The 17872-nt window shown below is 48.1% G+C and overlaps 2 protein-coding genes across 2 annotated transcripts; both read left to right on the top strand.

Annotated features, from left to right (window-relative positions):
* The first annotated feature begins 2259 nt into the window (after positions 1-2259).
* adprm (ADP-ribose/CDP-alcohol diphosphatase, manganese-dependent) lies at positions 2260-4254 on the top strand. Its single transcript, XM_068754646.1, has 3 exons — positions 2260-2919; positions 3447-3566; positions 3685-4254. The coding sequence occupies exons 1-3, from the start codon at positions 2355-2357 to the stop codon at positions 4014-4016; spliced, it is 1017 nt and encodes a 338-aa protein (XP_068610747.1). The 5' UTR covers positions 2260-2354; the 3' UTR covers positions 4017-4254.
* A 954-nt stretch (positions 4255-5208) lies between these two features.
* On the top strand, positions 5209-15007 carry map2k4b (mitogen-activated protein kinase kinase 4b). The gene is made up of 12 exons (XM_068754217.1): positions 5209-5293; positions 6508-6582; positions 7714-7816; positions 8840-9014; positions 9754-9873; positions 10011-10130; positions 11275-11326; positions 11498-11625; positions 12666-12743; positions 12825-12973; positions 13360-13405; positions 14314-15007. The coding sequence occupies exons 1-12, from the start codon at positions 5209-5211 to the stop codon at positions 14425-14427; spliced, it is 1245 nt and encodes a 414-aa protein (XP_068610318.1). The 3' UTR covers positions 14428-15007.
* The last annotated feature ends 2865 nt before the right edge of the window (positions 15008-17872 follow it).

Here is a 17872-nt window from a genome sequence, read left to right as displayed (position 1 = left end):
CAGGAATTTAATGTTCTCCACACGCTCCACTGCTTCCCCTCGTATGCACAGGGGGGCGTGTTCAGTCTTCCTGGACCTCCTGTAGTCCACTATGACCTCCTTGGTCTTGCTGGTGTTCAGAACAAGGCTGTTACTCGAGCACCACAGCATCAGGTTCTGGACCTCCTCTCTGTAGTGGGTCTCATCGTTGTTGGAGATGTGACCCACCACAGTGGTGTCGTCAGCAAACTTCACAACCATGTTTGTGGAGTGGATGGCAGAGCAGTCGTGGGTGAAGAGGGTGAAGAGGGCAGGGCTGAGAACGCAACCCTGGGGGGTCCCAGTGTTCAGGATCAGAGGGGAGGATGTGGTGTCTCCTATCCTCACCACCTGGGGCCGGTTGCTGAGGAAGTCTCTGACCCAGGAGCAGAGCGGTGGAGACAGTCCCAGGCTGTGGAGCTTCAGAGCCAGCATGTCTGGTGGAACGGTGTTAAAAGCTGAACTGAAGTCCACAAACAGCATCCTGACGTAGGTGGGCACGAAAAGCCGGGAGCCTCGGGCCGCAGCGTGTGTACGCGCCGCCATTCCGGAAACACAAGGCAGTTGGGCACCAATCTGGAAACACAGAAACAGTCAGCAAGGAGAAACTCCTGAAGAAGTCGGAAACGATGGTTGCAGAAAGAGTTCCAACAGAAAAAAACAACGAGAGAATCACCAGGCAGAGGAGAGAACAGGTGTGCCGACCTGAAACCCGACACCTGGTGAAAGTAGGTTCGCCAGGCGTCCTGCCACACGGAAAAACAGGGACACGTAAAGATGCACAAAAAACGGAGACCATAACATGCTGGACATGGACGCGCTCGTTTACAAGCACGGCTTCAGTCCTTCATGTTAGAAGAAGGAATTGGAGTAACAAGTTTATCACGTTTGGTTCAACAATGGAATTTGATTTGTTGTTCAACTGGTAAATCACTTTGATGCATATTTCCATCGATGATAGTAATGCTCTGAATAAATGAGGCCTCGTGGCTCCCTCAGCAATTTAATGAGGAAATGAAGCAGGGGTTCTTCCAAAGACATGCGGAACAGGGTTCGAATGAATTAAGCAGAGAGCCAGTATTTAAGTGCTACTTAAAAACAGCAGGAACAACAATAGCATTGCTTCTCTGTTTGGAATCTGAAAAAAGCACAACAAATACATGCATGATCTCTCTGTGCAGCTCAACAGCTGTAACACTGGATGTGTGCTTGGTGACACCTTGATCAATCACTTCATGTATGCTGACGACCTGGCCATATTGTCACCGAGCAGTGCTGGCTTCCAGCAGCTCCTGGACATATGCACTGGCTATGGTATCAGGTTTGATGTAAAGTATAATGCCAAGAAGAGTGCCGTCATGGTCTGCAGAACGAGAGAGGATAAGGGTTTGGACTTCCCAAACTTTTATCTGTCAGGGCAAGTGCTGTCTGTCTGCAGCAGAACGAAATATCTGGGCCACATCATCAATGACCAGCTGGGAGATGATGATCACATGATCAATGACCAGCTGGGAGATGATGATCACATGATCAATGACCAGCTGGGAGATGATGATCACATGATCAATGACCAGCGGCGGATGCTGTATGCGCAGGCTAACATGCTGAAGAAGAAATTTAGTTTTTGCTCTGAAGTGGTCAAAGTCACCCTCTTCAGGGCCTTTTGTACGCCACTCTATACTGCCCCCTTGTGGATCAAGTACAAACAGGCCAGCATGCAGAAGTTGAGGGTGGCGTACAATGACTACATGCGGATACTTCTCAGGAAGCCAAGGTGGTCCAGCGCCAGTGAGATGTTCTGTGGTGTCGGGGTTAACGCCCTTAATGCTCAGCTGAGGCACCTGCATACAGGTGTATATGTCGGCTGCATGACTCAGGGAATGACATCATCAGAACACTGACTCAGCCGAGCCTAAGTGCTGTGAAGTATAACTCGGGTATTTGGAGTCATTGGTACCTGATGTTATTATAGGATTACTGTGTTTACTGTGTAAACGTTGTAAATGTTGTAAATGTTATGTGTGCTTTTTAATTGGACCATTGTGTCTGCAATAAAGATTTGGAAAAAAAAAAAAAAAATATATGGACGCACGATGACGTCGTATCAGTTTTTATGCGTGTGGCCGAGCCTGTATTAGTGTGTCACGTGACCCCCCAGCACGGCGCTCATTGGTCGAGACGCAGGTCGTTTCCTGGTCGCGCTATTTGACTCCAGTACGCTTCATAACGGTCGGTGCTTTAGCGCAGCCCCCAGCCCCAGGACGCCGGCCTCCAGCCCCAGGACGCCCGCGGTGCGGCCCGCAGCCCCCGCGCAGCCCCCGCGCAGCGTGCAGAGAATGGCCGCCCGCGGTCAGCAGACGCCCCTGTTCGCGTTCGGGGTTATCGCGGACATCCAGTACGCGGACGTGGACGACGGACACAACTTCCTGCGGACGAGGACGCGCTATTACCGGAGCAGTCTGCAGCTGCTGCGCAACGCGCTGGAGAGTTGGGCCGCGTCGCCGGTCAGACCGGAGTTCGTCCTCCAGCTGGGAGACGTCATCGACGCCGCCAACGGAAGCAGCCGCGGCGGGCCCGGGCGGGCGCTGGACGCCGTGCTGGACGCGTTCGGCTCCAGCGCGCTGGAGGTCCATCACGCGTGGGGCAACCACGAGCTCTACAACTTCAGCCGCCGCGAGCTGCTGCGCTCCGGGCTCAACAGCGGGCCGGCGGGGGGGCAGGCGCCGCCCGGCGGGGACGTGCACGCCTACCACTTTAGCCCGCGGGCCGGCTTCCGCTTCGTGCTGCTGGACGGCTACGACGTGGGCCTGCTGGGCGTGGAGGAGTCCAGCGAGCGGTACCAGCAGGCGCTGCGCGTCATCAGGCAGCACAACCAGAACCAGAACCTCAACCGGCCCCCAGGTACGGAAGCCCGTCAGGCGGGACAGTAGAAGGGATCAATAAAGTTATTTATTACAATAAGCGTCCATCGATGGAGTTCAGCCTGAAACAGTGTGTGTGTGTGTGTGTGGGCGTGTGTGTGCGTGTGTGTGGATGTGCGTGTGGGTGCGTGTGCGTGTGGGTGTGTGGATGGGTGTGTGTGCGTGCGCGCGTGGGTGTGTGGATGGGTGTGTGTGTGTGCGTGCGTGGGCGTGCGTGGGCGTGTGGGTGCGTGTGTGTGTGCGTGCGTGGGCGTGTGTGTGTGGGCGTGTGTGTGTGTGGGTGTGCGTGTGTGGGCGTGTGTGTGTGTGCGTGTGTGTGTGTGCGTGTGTGTGGGCGTGTGTGTGTGTGTGCGTGTGTGTGGGTGTGTGTGTGTGTGTGTGTAACACCGTTATCAGTCTGATGCTCTCCAGCGTCTCAGTAATGGGACGGCCTCAGACGTCCCCGTCTCATGAACGGGGCGTCAGACGGGGGCCGCCCCGAGACTTTGGTTCTGGGTCTTGTTTCAGGGTCCGGCCTGCAGGAGCGGTTCGCCATGTTCAACGGCGGCTTCAGCAAGAAGCAGCTGGACTGGCTGGACTCCGTTCTGTCCTCGTCCGATGAGAGTCGGGAACGAGTCACCATCGTGTGTGAGTTTGGGCCCAAACGGGCCTTCGGTGCCGTTTCGGTGCCGTTTCGGACACACGTGAGTTCTGCACGTCATTTATTTCGACCTTGCTGCAACACAAACGCGGTTTCCTCTCGCAGGTCACCTTCCTGTGCACCCCGACTCCACGGAACCCTCGTGTCTCGCCTGGAACTACGAAGATGTCCTGGCCCTGCTGAGGTCCCACAGCAGCGTGGCGTGTTTCATGGCTGGTCACGACCACGACGGGGGGTACCACCGGGACACGGACACGGGGGTGCACCACGTTACCTTCGAAGCGGTGGTCGAGACGCCGCCCGACAGCAACGCGTTTGCCACGGTGTCCGTGTACGAGGACAGGATGGACCTGAAGGGCAACGGGAGGACCAGGGACAGAGTGCTTCACTTTCCGGGGCGATGCGCGTCACAGAATCAAAGTCGCACGCCGTGGTGAAGATCCGTGCGTCGGGGAAAAGGCTTCGTTACGGTGCCATTAAACGTGCACGGTGGGTCAGTTATTATTTCTGAAATGTCATGCAGTGCTCGTTATTTTATTACTTTTAGCCACAAAGGGAGACATCTTGGAGCAGTGGCGAGCCTTCCGGGGAGAAAATGACACCATGTGGCCCGCGATGAGGTTAATAAAGTTTACCACAGAAAGGTCCTGTTTGATTTGAAGCTTTAAAGGTGTCTGTGGGAGGACAAAGAATAAGAGTGTGTGTGTGTGTGTGTGTGGGGGTGTGGGGGGGTGGGGGGAGGGGCTGTGGGAATGCACCCTATCAGGTACGGACGAACTTCTGTCGACGTCTGGAGGTTCCCGGTCGTGGAGGTGGAGGTGAATCACGAGCAGCAAAAAAAGCATCGGATTACTGCGATGTGTTTCATTACAAAGTAAAATAAATATCTTTAGTTCTATCCAGCAAAATCTTATATCAAAACTAAATAGGAAGATACTGATATTAATTCAATTAAACTTTCTGAGACTCAGATGGCAGTTTGGATTGAATTTAATGTTTTCCTGAACTCTGGCGCCCCCCAGCGTTGCGGTATGGTATTGTTTCCCTTTCTCACCTTTCTGATCTTTATGCTTTCCTTTCTTTTCTTTTTTCAATGTAACCAGTATTTGCACTGACTTAAAAACAGAACTAAACTAGCTACGTTGCCTTTTAACTCGTAACAAAAAGGAAAAATTTGACAAAACACGAAACTTGATTGAGCTGCGAAGTGGATTTTAATTTAAGGTTATAGCATCAAACACCTACTTTAACGTTATGAATAAACTTTGACGACAGAAGTTATGCTTGATTATCTTTGTCATTATGAAACATCTGACAGAACTGTAAAATGTAAAGGAAATAAATACAACGCGACACGACTTTACGAAACTGTTTAATTCAAGCCACAAATTAATTAACAGCGAATCAAAATGACAGCGCATGTAGAGAATAACAAGATTAAGATGGCGGTGAAATATTTAGATTATTATGACATAAGATGGTTGACTTTTGTCAGACGTCCCGGTGATCTATATTACCGCCAGTGGGTGCAGCGCCCCGTCCCGTCCCGTCCCGTCCCGTCCCGGGGCGGGGGGGCAGCGTTCAGTCTGCATTGCAGCCTGAGCTCTGCTGCCGGAATCCAACACAACAATGGCGACTCCCAGTCCCGACAGCAGCAGCAGCAGCAGCAGCGTTGTAGGATCGCACCAGAAAACACACAGCAGCAGCACGCAAGGTAGGGCGTGGCTTTAAGGCCTTATTGTTATGTTTTCATTGAAAACACCGAATTTTGTAGGATTTTTTAGCTTTTATACACCCTCCCCCCCAAAAAAGAAAATACATTAAAGAGAGACAATATTTTGAAATGTCCGGTCAGGAATTTTCAAAGTAAAATTATAATGCAATGTTTTCATCCGAACACCATACAGTAGTGTATTTTAGCATTCAACTATTCACAACCTACAATTTCTTTTGAGTAAATTAATTATTTAAATTATTTAAATAGACAATTCTAACATCACAGTGTGATTTCTGTAGTTTGTATTTTGTCGATAAAGCTTTAATTTGAAGGAGGAGTTCCACAGTTTCCGCTAACGCTGCGACTTCCTCTGCTAGCTTGAAGCGACTCACTGAAACTCCACGGCTACAGTTAGCAGTAACGAAAATGGCAGAGTAGCTGCTGAACGGCCTGACCACGAGCGACTTTATCAAGTTTCTTTTCTTTGTTCGACTCTGAGCTGATTCGAAACGAGACCTGAAGCTCAGAATGTGTCCGCGAACAGACGCGTTTATAAATGTCTGCCCGACGACGTTAGCATCAGGCTGCTGCAAGCAAGCAAGGCCTGCGCTGCAGCGGCCTCAGACAGGCCCCTGCATGCACCGCTGATAATGGCAATGAACCTGTGCAAATAAGAATAATGGAATAAAATATGTTTGATGTATTTGATTGATTGATTAATTAATAAATCATCCGACTGCGTCACGAAAGAAACTCGTTTTTTGTCGGTTCTTTAGAGATTCTAGACTTGAATACATAATATAAGTAGAGCATTAGTTACTGTAGATTGATTATCGGGCAGCTGTTTACACATTTTACTGATCAATTACTAAATCAGCATTTGGAGATCAGCAACTCGCAAATCCGAGGAAAACTATTCAGTCGCTCTCGTACAGCAGGTTTATGGGTTAGTAAGTATTTATCAGCTGCTCATACACAAACAGCTTGGTTGATGCAATGTGTGTAGACAGCATATGTTGCTGATGAATGTGATTGTGGGATTTAATACGTTTGTTTGTAACATTACTGGTAAATAAAGTGGACTTTATGACGTGCTCTTAAAGCCTTGTGTCCACCGATGGCCGCTCCATAACAATGACTTTCCATTATTGATGAGTAGATTTCTTCTGTGGCGGACGCCTAATCGTAAATGTTTTATCTCAACCTTCCAGAAACCAACACCTGCTGGAGATGCCAAAACGAAACAGGTATTCACTTACTTTTACTGCTTTTGGAGGATTTAATTTGTGTTTGTGTTGAGACCAGGTCCCAGTAAAGACATTTGATGTCCACCTATTTCTTGATCATTTTATCTCCTCATTATTTTAAAATGTAATTTATATTTGTCTGTCCAACCTACTTGCACGTCTCACGTTTCCATCTTAAAGTGATGTCATGTCGACACAGTAGCCAGACCCCGCTTGATGTGTGATGGCGACTCGTCCAGTCCTCGTGGGGTGCCGCTGCTCCCAGTCTACTGGCCCAGTTGTGCGTCGCTGGCGGGCTCCGCTCACACCGGAGCCCAAATCCGGTCAAACGTCTTTTCCTTTACTTCAGTGTCCCAAAGCAAGCAATGCGACTTTAGTGGCTTCCTCTCCTGATTGACTCTTCTGTCCAGCCATTGGCTGATGACTGGGCGTGCCGCGTCTCACTGATTGGTCAATGTTCTCTTTGAGATGCAAAGTTCCACTTGGATTGGCTGAAAGGGGTGACAGGAAGCCCCTGGAGGTTGGGGCCTCTGGGAGTCTGTCCACTGTCCTGAGATCAGTTCTGACCATTTGCACTGAGGCTTAGGCTGAAGGGCAGATCTGCACTGAAGCTGCTTCAGCAGGACGCGGCAAAGACAGTTCGGCACTTAAGCGGTGTCCAAGCGGTCCAAACGGTGCCGTCCTGAACCGGTCCTATCCCGTCTCCTCCTATCCGTCTTGTTCAGGACGCTGCTGACTTTTAAATTGGAATCCTGCTCTATTTCAGCGTTGGGTCACTTTATGTTTTGAACTGTACATTGAAGAAGGTTCTCGCTTGAAGCGTCTTGACAGGGATTCCCAGTATTCCCAGTGTTCCCAGTGTTCCCAGTGTTCCCAGTGTTCCCAGTGTTCCCAGTGTTAATCGAGCTGCAGCCAGGCTGTTTGACTCCGCTGCTCGCTCCTGGACGTGGAATGATTGGGAACCGCTTGTGCATGTTCTCAGCTTATGATCTGGGATCGCCCAGAGGTCAGTCTGTTCTGACCTTTGATCCAGACGGAACCACTGAGCTGGTTCACTGGACTCGTCACGGCATGAATCTGACGTCCGCGTCCTCCTCGCACTGATTGGCCGAGCCCCCGCCGTCCGTGTGCATATTGTGGGAATCTGGGTGTGTCTCTTTGTCCTGCCAGGTAAGCGCAAAGCTCTGAAGCTGAATTTCGCCAACCCCCCAGTGAAACCAGCCTCCAGGCTCCCGCTCAATCCGACGCCTCCATCTTTCCAGAACCCTCACATGTGAGTACATGACCAGAAACATACTAAAGCTTTTATTTATTGTTTACAATATGATCATGTAACACAGCGATAAACAATTAGACACCGCAGTGTTACATGTTCTTGTTATAGAGAATTCAAATTCAATTCAGATCATCTATAACACTAGAGAGCACAGACCTCCCCCAAGCAGCTCGTTCCCCTCCTAACTGGATCTACACCGTCCACATGGTTGATCTGGATTCTGGATCAGCACCAGAAGGTTCTAGATTGTTCTTGGTATCTTTATACACCAACATGAAAAGTCAAAGTGAATCACAGTTGATTTATTTTTAACTGATTCTTGAATCCGTAAATGGGTTTAATGTTAAAATGTAATATTTGTTCCTAACCTCATTCTGGATCAGAACCAGAAGACGTGTTTCATGATGGTTCATATCGGACCCCTTCATGACTGAATTGAACGCAGATTTTACATATTGAAAAAGCCTCCATTGTGAGTAAATGGGAAAATCCAGATGTTTTTGTATCCAGACGGGAATCCGGATCACTCTCAGAATTTAATGGATCTAAGTTCGACCAAGATCCATCTTCAGGTTTTTATTGATCAAGGTCCACCCAGCAGTTGTTCTGTAATCCTGCTAGCAGACAGACAAACAGACGTCTAGACAGACCCTGTCAAAAACAGAACCTCCTCGGCGGAGATTTATTAGTTTAATAGCATTAAAATGTATTTATAACATAAATACGACAAATATGTAGTTTCCAGTAAGTCTCTTGGATCGTGTCCCACTGAATGAGCCCACTAGGACAGGACTGTGGACTCCTGTCCCCGAGAAGACGACGTCCTTCTTCCTCGGTAGCGCCGGCCGTTCTAAAACACTCCTCGTCATCCTCGGCTACCTCTTCACTTTGGCTGCAGGAAGCAGGAAGTGATCACTCCCTTTAACGCCCGATCACACAAGCAGGCTCAGATTACAAAGCCTTGAATGCCATTATTGAATATTGGCCCTTGTATTGATCTGTGCTTCCTCCCTCTTCCAGAGAGCGTCTCCGGACACACAGCATCGAGTCGTCAGGGAAGCTGAAGATCTCTCCGGAGCAGCACTGCGACTTCACTGCCGAGGATCTGAGAGACCTCGGGGAGATCGGCCGGGGGGCGTACGGCTCCGTCAACAAGATGGTTCACAAACCCACGGGCCAGATCATGGCCGTCAAGGTGACCAGCTGATCGACGTGTAGGAAGCCCCGCCCACAGCGTCTCACAGAAATCTGTTCTGTGCAATTATTTATACAGAAAACTGCAATCCATACGAACAAACTGGAGTACAAGTACAAGAAAGAATGGTCAATTTGTTTTAAATGACTGAATTCAAAACATGAAACCCTCTTTCTCCTGAATGCAGGAGGTTTTATGATCAATAGGTCTGGATCGCTGTTTGCGTAGAGTTTGATCTTTGGGTGGATCCAGATACTGATGAGGATTATGGATCACAGCGTTCCCTTGGATTCAGATTGGGATCACAATTAGGATTTAGGACATTGAAATTAACATCTGGAGCATGTAAAACACTAGTGGACCGTTTTAGTATAGCGCATCTCAACGAGCGGGAGAGATGGCTGAAACAGGTGGAATTAAGTAAAACATGTTTTTAATGAGATAGAGGGAGTTAAAATGTGGTCGATCAGAATATTAAAGGGTTTTTAACCGCCTACACCCTGAATTTTCCTATGACGGTATCATACTGTGTGTTTATATTGTTAGTTCAATTATACAATAATTATGGTGTACAGTAAGTAGAATTATTGATACAAAATAAAATGCCTGTATTTGGTGCCCCTATTTCTAATTTAAGTACTAAGAGATATTCATTAGATTTGACAGGTTTGTTTTATTCTTGTTGGTGGCGTATCGAGTAAAACTGATGTGTGTGTGTGTGTGTGTGTGCGTGCGTCAGAGGATTCGCTCCACCGTGGATGAGAAGGAGCAGAAGCAGCTGCTGATGGATCTGGACGTGGTGATGAGGAGCAGCGACTGTCCCTACATCGTTCAATTCTACGGCGCTCTCTTCAGAGAGGTGCGACTGCAACACGCGGCCCTCGAACGCACCACGCCGAGCTCTGCCTTGTTGCATTGGACGCATTAAGGTGCTGCAGCACGGCTGATCCGATACCGCCCCAGGAGAGGGGAACTCACGGCTGCCTCTCGTTTCAGGGGGACTGCTGGATCTGCATGGAGCTCATGTCTACCTCATTAGACAAATTCTACAAATATGTATACTGCGCATTAGACGACGTCATTCCAGAGGAAATATTAGGCAAAATAACTCTAGCGGTGAGTCCAGGAGACGCAGGGTGTCGGTGCATGAGGGCTCATCTGTGAGTCGAGGAGACGCAGGGTATCGGTGCATGAGGGCTCATCTGTGAGTCGAGGAGATGCAGGGTGTCGGTGCATGAGGGTTCATCTGTGAGTCGAGGACACGCAGGGTGTTGGTGCATGAGGGTTCATCTGTGAGTCGAGGAGACGCAGGGTGTTGGTGCATGAGGGCTCATCTGTGAGACGAGGAGACGCAGGGTGTCGGTGCATGAGGGTTCATCTGTGAGTCGAGGAGATGCAGGGTGTCGGTGCATGAGGGTTCATCTGTGAGTCGAGGAGACGCAGGGTGTCGGTGCATGAGGGCTCATCTGTGAGTCAAGGAGACGCAGGGTGTCGGTGCATGAGGGCTCATCTGTGAGTCGAGGAGACGCAGGGTGTCGGTGCATGAGGGCTCATCTGTGAGTCGAGGAGACGCAGGGTGTCGGTGCATGAGGGCTCATCTGTGAGTCGAGGAGACGCAGGGTGTCGGTGCATGAGGGCTCATCTGTGAGTCAAGGAGACGCAGGGTGTCGGTGCATGAGGGCTCATCTGTGAGTCGAGGAGACGCAGGGTGTCGGTGCATGAGGGCTCATCTGTGAGTCGAGGAGACGCAGGGTGTCGGTGCATGAGGGCTCATCTGTGAGTCAAGGAGACGCAGGGTGTCGGTGCATGAGGGCTCATCTGTGAGTCGAGGAGACGCAGGGTGTCGGTGCATGAGGGCTCATCTGTGAGTCGAGGAGACGCAGGGTGTCGGTGCATGAGGGCTCATCTGTGAGTCGAGGAGACGCAGGGTGTCGGTGCATGAGGGCTCATCTGTGAGTCAAGGAGACGCAGGGTGTCGGTGCATGAGGGCTCATCTGTGAGTCGAGGAGACGCAGGGTGTCGGTGCATGAGGGCTCATCTGTGAGTCAAGGAGACGCAGGGTGTCGGTGCATGAGGGCTCATCTGTGAGTCGAGGCGACGCAGGGTGTCGGTGCATGAGGGCTCATCCGTGAGTCGAGGAGACGCAGGGTGTCGGTGCATGAGGGCTCATCTGTGAGTCGAGGAGACGCAGGGTGTCGGTGCATGAGGGCTCATCTGTGTGAACGTCATCCAACCAGACGTGTTGTTTTGTCTTCATCAGACTGTTAAAGCACTGAACCACTTAAAAGAAAACTTGAAAATCATTCACAGAGGTAAGCTTTACATTTCACAGCCAGTACTGATGGAATGTTGACAATAAGTCATTGAAATTAAAATCAGCTTAATCCATATTTATTATCAGTATAACAGGAATATGCACTGAAACTGAATCAGTTCAGTGAATGTCACTCTGAATATATGAAGGTGCTCTTCCCTCATTCCAGACATCAAACCTTCCAACATACTCATGGACCGGCGGGGTAATATCAAGCTGTGTGATTTTGGCATCAGTGGTCAGCTGGTCGACTCCATAGCGAAGACCAGAGACGCAGGCTGCAGGCCTTACATGGCGGTAAGCAGATCCACGCTTGATAGGGGGGGGGAGGGGGGGCACAGCCTCACCTTTCCTGCCTGCGTGTCACCGTCACAACTCCCACCCAGCAGGGGTTCACTGAGAAGGTTGTAAAAATGAATACGTGCACCTCGTGGTAGATCACAACAACATGTCGCCCATTAAAGTGTTAACTTCAACACATTAACACTACGTATACACAGACACTGCATACGTAGTGTTAAGGTGATCACTTCACCACATTAACACTACGTATACAGACACTGCATATGTAGTGTTAAGGTGATCACTTCACCACATTAACACTACGTACACAGACACTGCATATGTAGTGTTAAAGTGATCACTTCACCACATTAACACTACGTATACAGACACTGTGTACGTAGTGTTAAGGTGATCACTTCACCACATTAACACTACGTACACACAGACACTGCATATGTAGTGTTAAAGTGATCACTTCACCACATTAACACTACGTACACAGACACTGCATATGTAGTGTTAAAGTGATCACTTCACCACATTAACACTACGTATACAGACACTGTGTACGTAGTGTTAAGGTGATCACTTCACCACATTAACACTACGTATACAGACACTGCATATGTAGTGTTAAAGTGATCACTTCACCACATTAACACTACGTACACAGACACTGCATATGTAGTGTTAAAGTGATCACTTCACCACATTAACACTACGTATACAGACACTGTGTACGTAGTGTTAAGGTGATCACTTCACCACATTAACACTACGTATACAGACACTGTGTACGTAGTGTTAAGGTGATCACTTCACCACATTAACACTACGTACACAGACACTGCATATGTAGTGTTAAGGTGTTAACTTCACCACCTTAACACTACGTATACAGACACTGTGGGTAAGATGTAGATAGTAAAGGTTAGCATCAGACGGCTTGACATGATCAATACTGTCCACCAAATGTTGAGCAGTAACATTGGAGAAGGAAAAAAATACAAATGAGGTAAACAATGATGTGTGTGTGTGTGTGTGTGTTGCAGCCTGAAAGGATAGATCCCAGTGCTTCCAGACAAGGCTACGACGTCCGCTCTGATGTGTGGAGCCTCGGAATCACACTGGTAAGACTCCTCCCCTTTATGTCTGAGCACGTTTCCAGCCGGCGGCAGCTGTTGGCGGCTCAATCCCAGCGTTTGTTTCAGTACGAGCTGGCCACGGGAAGGTTTCCTTACCCCAAGTGGAATAGCGTGTTTGATCAGCTGACGCAGGTGGTGAAAGGTGAACCGCCTCATCTCAGCAACTCGGAGGAGAGGCAGTTCTCCCCCAAGTTCATCAACTTTGTTAACCTCTGGTAAGCGTCCTTGCATCCAGTCTTCATCAGTACTACGGGGGAAACGGAGAAACTATCACTGATCCCGAAATAAAGTCAGGAAGAGTTCATTCCATTCACTGAAGTCCTGGAAACGTGTCCCTGTTTTTGAGTTTAAGATGTAGAAGTGTCTTCCTGATTGAAGCTTGAACGACTATTCTGTGTAAAAACGTTCATTTTGTGATTACTAGCTGAAATACTTAGCTGAGTATTAGTATATCAGCAATGCTGACGAGCTATTTATTTGATGAGAACCTTGAGAAGAAGTTCTATATTTTGGTTCTAATTCATCACAAAATCTAGAATCGATCTGAAAATGAGGATTTTTTTTTTTTTACCTCTGTACTGATCGAGGTTTTTTTTTGCAGCCTTACAAAGGATGAATCAAAAAGGCCAAAGTACAAGGAGCTTCTGGTGAGTTGTAACTGGCGTGAGCGCTCGTTGCCCTGCGTGTCCACAGTGGGCTCGTCCACAGTGGGATTGTCCACAGTGGGATTGTCCACAGTGGGATTGTCCACAGTGGGCTCGTCCACAGTGGGATTGTCCACAGTGGGCTCGTCCACAGTGGGATTGTCCACAGTGGGATTGTCCACAGTGGGCTCGTCCACAGTGGGCTCGTCCACAGTGGGCTCGTCCACAGTGGGCTCGTCACACCGTCACTGGTTCTCGTACTGGGCAGGCGGTGCTGAGATCCAGCAGCGTTAGCAACGCCACTAAACGTACCTCTTAAAACATTTAGCTGGCTTTCCATGACCAGTAAACAAGAGGCAACTTGTGGGTGGAATGTTTTTGCTATGATGCAACCTTTCCACTGTTAAAGTTGATATTTTCATCGACCAATCTGTGCCAATTCTTTTTAAATCTGCTCTACTGCTGCTTCTGGCTTTCTAGTAAGTCAATGTTCTTGGAACTTAGACCTCTGATTGGTCAAAGACAATCATCAATGTGACGGCCACCATTTTTGATTTCGGTGGCACACTGTGACGTTAGCAGGTTTAAGCAGGGTCGCCGTGACAACCGGCTACACTGAGGCGGTACTGTCGACAGTGGGGTCCAGTAGAACCGGCGCCACAGCTTCGACCAGCTTTTGTTCCGTGTTAGTGATGGTCAGCATTAATTCATGTGTTGTTTTCAGGAAAAAAAGAATAATTCCATTTAAATAGAGGTTCATTTTCTGGCAAATAAAATGCTTAGCCTTTTGCTAAATGTTTTTCTTTTTTTACACACATGCACTTTTATTCCTTTATTCTCCTTTTGTAGACACAGAGTGGATTTATTTTCGATGTGCAGTAATCCTGAAGCTCTCCCTGTCCTTCCTCCAGAAACATCCCTTCATCCTGATGTATGAGGAGCGCTTCGTGGACGTTGCCACTTACGTTTGCCGTATCCTGGATCAGATTCCGGCTTCTCCTGTCTCTCCTATGTACGTGGACTGATGGAGCCGGGGGCCACTAAGATTTCTCGATGCATCTTAGCCTTCAGAGTTAAGTAGGATCACCTGCTTAGTCACACTTTCCAAAGAACAAATGAAACTAAATCTGGTGCAACGAGAGGAATATTGTCCAGCGGCCCGTCCCACCTCCCATCAACTCATTTTAAAGTCAGTGAAATGGAAAATGCTTTCACCCGTCCTTAGGCGGGACATCTTGGAGACATCACAGTAGCTAGTAAAACGCTCTGTGAGTGGGGGGGGGGGGGTGTTGTACAGTACAGGATTTACCAAATAAAATGTTGAACAGTGACGCTCAATTAGCCGCCTATTGGAATTTGCATTGTGGACTGTATGTGTGTGTCCAGATGTCTTCCCACAGTTGGCTGTGCACCCTTTCATTCATTCATTTATTCATTCGGTCATGTGGCTTTACTTTTTAACCCGATATGCAATCCATGGCTTTGCGTTGACGTCCATTGGGACATGTGCCGTCCTTCCACCCCGAGCTTTCAGGAATTATCAGGATGTTTGAGTCAAAGAGCTAAAGCTGGTTTTACATCATTCAAAAACCCAGAAGATATTTGAACAGGACTCATTACTGGTCTGCCAGTGTCTGGAGAATCCTTCTGACTGTGGGCCGCTGGTTTTGTCTGTTAGAACCCCCCCCCCCCCCCCCCTCAGTTTGATGATTTGTTCATTTCAGCTAGCATTAGCATTAAAGTTAAAGATCTTTTCTCTTTCAAGGCGCAGCCTGACCAAAGGTTCACTGAAGACAGTCTTTAAAAGATTCTCCATCAAACACTCTGACTCAGACGCATGACGGTACAGAGCGGCGCGCCCGGGGGCCGCTTCAATGCGGACCGCTGACGTAGAGCGATGTAAATAGGACCTTTAATCTGCTGTTCCCGACCGGTGAAGATGCAGCCGGACGATGGAACGATAACGTGGCTTGACTTTAAGGACGATGCTCCTCTGCAGCCTGCCGCAGCACTGCACAGGTCACCTGCTCGTCCGCACTGCTCCACGCTGATCACCACGCTGCCCCACGGAGACGGGCGGGGCTAAAGGCCCCACAAGGGCTTCCTGCCCGGAACAGTGACGCCAGCATGCTGCTAAGTGACCCCATTCTGTACCGACCACGCGACCCTCAGGGTCACGGTGGGCTCGGCGTGTCTCTCCGGTTTGCACTGATAGCATGTCGGAGAAGGACTCAAAGTTCGAGGGTGTAAATTTAAAACGAGGATTCCTAAAGCCGAGGAATTCCTCTGGTACAAAACGTCTCATTTTATGTTCATGACATCGGCCTCCACGAATGTCCGCCATGTTTGGAAGTGGCCGTCGTCATTGGGGAGTTTTGGGACAGACTTGCTGAATGCGTGTAGCTTATCCGGAGTAGTTCATATATAAACTAAAGATCGGAGACGGAACATTTGACCACTGAGGATTCGATAGTTGTGTCAGCTGCTGCTTCGGTGCAAACCGCTGAGAACGCCGGTCATGTGACGCGAGACGTTTCTCATGGGAGACATTTCCATAAGGCTAGCTCACCACTGGTGAATATGAGTCCCCAGGGTAGATGTTGTATAAATGACGATTTACTAGAATGTTCATAATAGATTATAATATTAAGTTCATTGAATATATTGTATCTTCAACACGAGATGAGAAAGCTGCATTATGTGCTTTTTGTGAGTTGGACAAGAATAAAAAGGAAATGCACAAGTGATTTTGCTGTGATGTTTATTGCTCTTCTTGCTGTAGTATACAGTGATTTTATCTAACATCAGTAAAGCACATCTGTGGCTAAGCAACGTGGAGGCTTCTGTCAAATGTGATCATTCTTTGTTGGTGGAAAACGGGCCAGTAGATATTCAACAGAATCAGGAAGTGAAGAATATCAATGCACCAAAGGGACCCATTTAACAAGTGCAACACTTCGTAAGTAAATGAGAGTGTGTTCTAAACAGAGCACAGACTGAGAGCCTTTGTAAATGCACGATGCTAACTGGAAGCACCAGTTTGAGCGATGCCTCTTTAATCTGTTGGTAAAGTAAAGTTAGAGATGTTTGCTGAGGGGATTTCTCTGGCTGGACAGAGGCAGCCCTGCAGATGTCGCGGTGGCATCGATCCTTTCATCAACCCGTTTGTGAAGAACATAATTACTGGTTAAAAGTCAAGCTTGAAGCTGTTGTGGCTAAAATGATCTAATTATTACAGCTATACTGTGTTCGGGCTGGCGGCGTGAAAACGCAGTCTTCACAGTAAAGATCTGAATATATTAGATTCTCCTATTCACAAGTGCTAATAATGGATACGTCCACTTAATGGTCCTGTTAGTGACACGGGGAAAACATGACTTTTCAAAGTGGCTCCATCACATTTTTAAGAGAGGTGATTAAAAATGGCAGCGCTGGAATTTCCTGCTAAATCAAAAGAGCCCCAATTTATAAGGAATGTCAGTATAAATACAGGATAAAGTATAAATATAAAAACACAAAATAAATAACTAATTGGCCTGGGAATAGAAGGAATTTGTGAGGGTATAAAATAATGTTTTTTTAAAGGAGATGAAGTTGTATTTTCTTTGGATTTTGCAGCAGAAGTGAGGCCGACTTATTTATCAGCGTTGAGGGAATAGCAAAAGTAGAAAGTGTTATACATGTTTTAATAAAAAGCTGTTGCAAATAAGGCACAGTTAAAACTTATAAGACCAACAGTTTTTCTCCCTAACGTCATTCAGTGGATAAAATACTCCAAATAGTGTAACTTGTATAAAATGTCATCAAAGGAATGGCGACCGTTTCTACACGCATTCCAAGCTCAAGCAAAGTGTGACACGTCAGGCTCGAGGTGCACAGTGAGACGTTTTGGTCATATGTACATCAAATGATGAACCGATTACATGATGCGTGTCCTCGCACACCGCCGATCAGTGTGCCGGCGCCACCTCGTCTCTGTCGGTGTAGATTTGTGTAGATATTTACAAAACAGCCAGATTGAATTCACCTTTTGTTGGTTTCTTCCAGTAATACAAACAGTCAGAAAATGAAGGTTTCTTCAAGTCCAGGTGGCCTAAACACTGATACCGAGTAAAGCGTTAAAGCAATCATTGTATTCCTTTACCTAGAAGATCCTTCACGTGTCCACTGTCATGCTTTGTTTGGCAGTTGTTGCCCAAAATGGACAACGATGGCTTCAAAAATCTTAGAATAACAATAATATGAGAACCTCATCTGAGTAAGGAAAACATTTCAAAAAATAACTCTCTAGTCCAATCGTCAATGTTTGGATGCAGGGTTGTGTTCTCGCTGTACATTCTGGCACTTCAGGTAAAGTTCAACAGTTCTTTGGCGGATCGTGGCTTGTACGAGCAGTCCGGGCCCCGGCTGGGGGCTACTGGGTGATGACTGGTGGCTAGCATGTTGCCCGTGGCTTTGGCAGCGGTGCGT

Source organism: Brachionichthys hirsutus, chromosome 21 (genome assembly GCF_040956055.1).
Source record: "Brachionichthys hirsutus isolate HB-005 chromosome 21, CSIRO-AGI_Bhir_v1, whole genome shotgun sequence".
Classification (NCBI taxonomy): domain Eukaryota; kingdom Metazoa; phylum Chordata; class Actinopteri; order Lophiiformes; family Brachionichthyidae; genus Brachionichthys; species Brachionichthys hirsutus.
The sequence above is the reverse complement of the archived record's forward strand: the minus strand, read 5'-3'. Positions and strand labels throughout refer to the sequence as shown.

Excerpts from the sequence above, each read along its gene's own strand:
- adprm (XM_068754646.1), top strand. The coding sequence starts at position 2,355 with ATGGCCGCCCGCGGTCAGCAGACGCCCCTGTTCGCGTTCGGGGTTATC. Across the intron at positions 2,920-3,446 it reads GAACCTCAACCGGCCCCCAG|GGTCCGGCCTGCAGGAGCGG; the intron begins GTACGGAAGCCC and ends GTCTTGTTTCAG. Across the intron at positions 3,567-3,684 it reads GGAACGAGTCACCATCGTGT|GTCACCTTCCTGTGCACCCC; the intron begins GTGAGTTTGGGC and ends TTCCTCTCGCAG.
- map2k4b (XM_068754217.1), top strand. The coding sequence starts at position 5,209 with ATGGCGACTCCCAGTCCCGACAGCAGCAGCAGCAGCAGCAGCGTTGTA. Across the intron at positions 9,874-10,010 it reads ACGGCGCTCTCTTCAGAGAG|GGGGACTGCTGGATCTGCAT; the intron begins GTGCGACTGCAA and ends CTCTCGTTTCAG. Across the intron at positions 10,131-11,274 it reads TAGGCAAAATAACTCTAGCG|ACTGTTAAAGCACTGAACCA; the intron begins GTGAGTCCAGGA and ends TGTCTTCATCAG.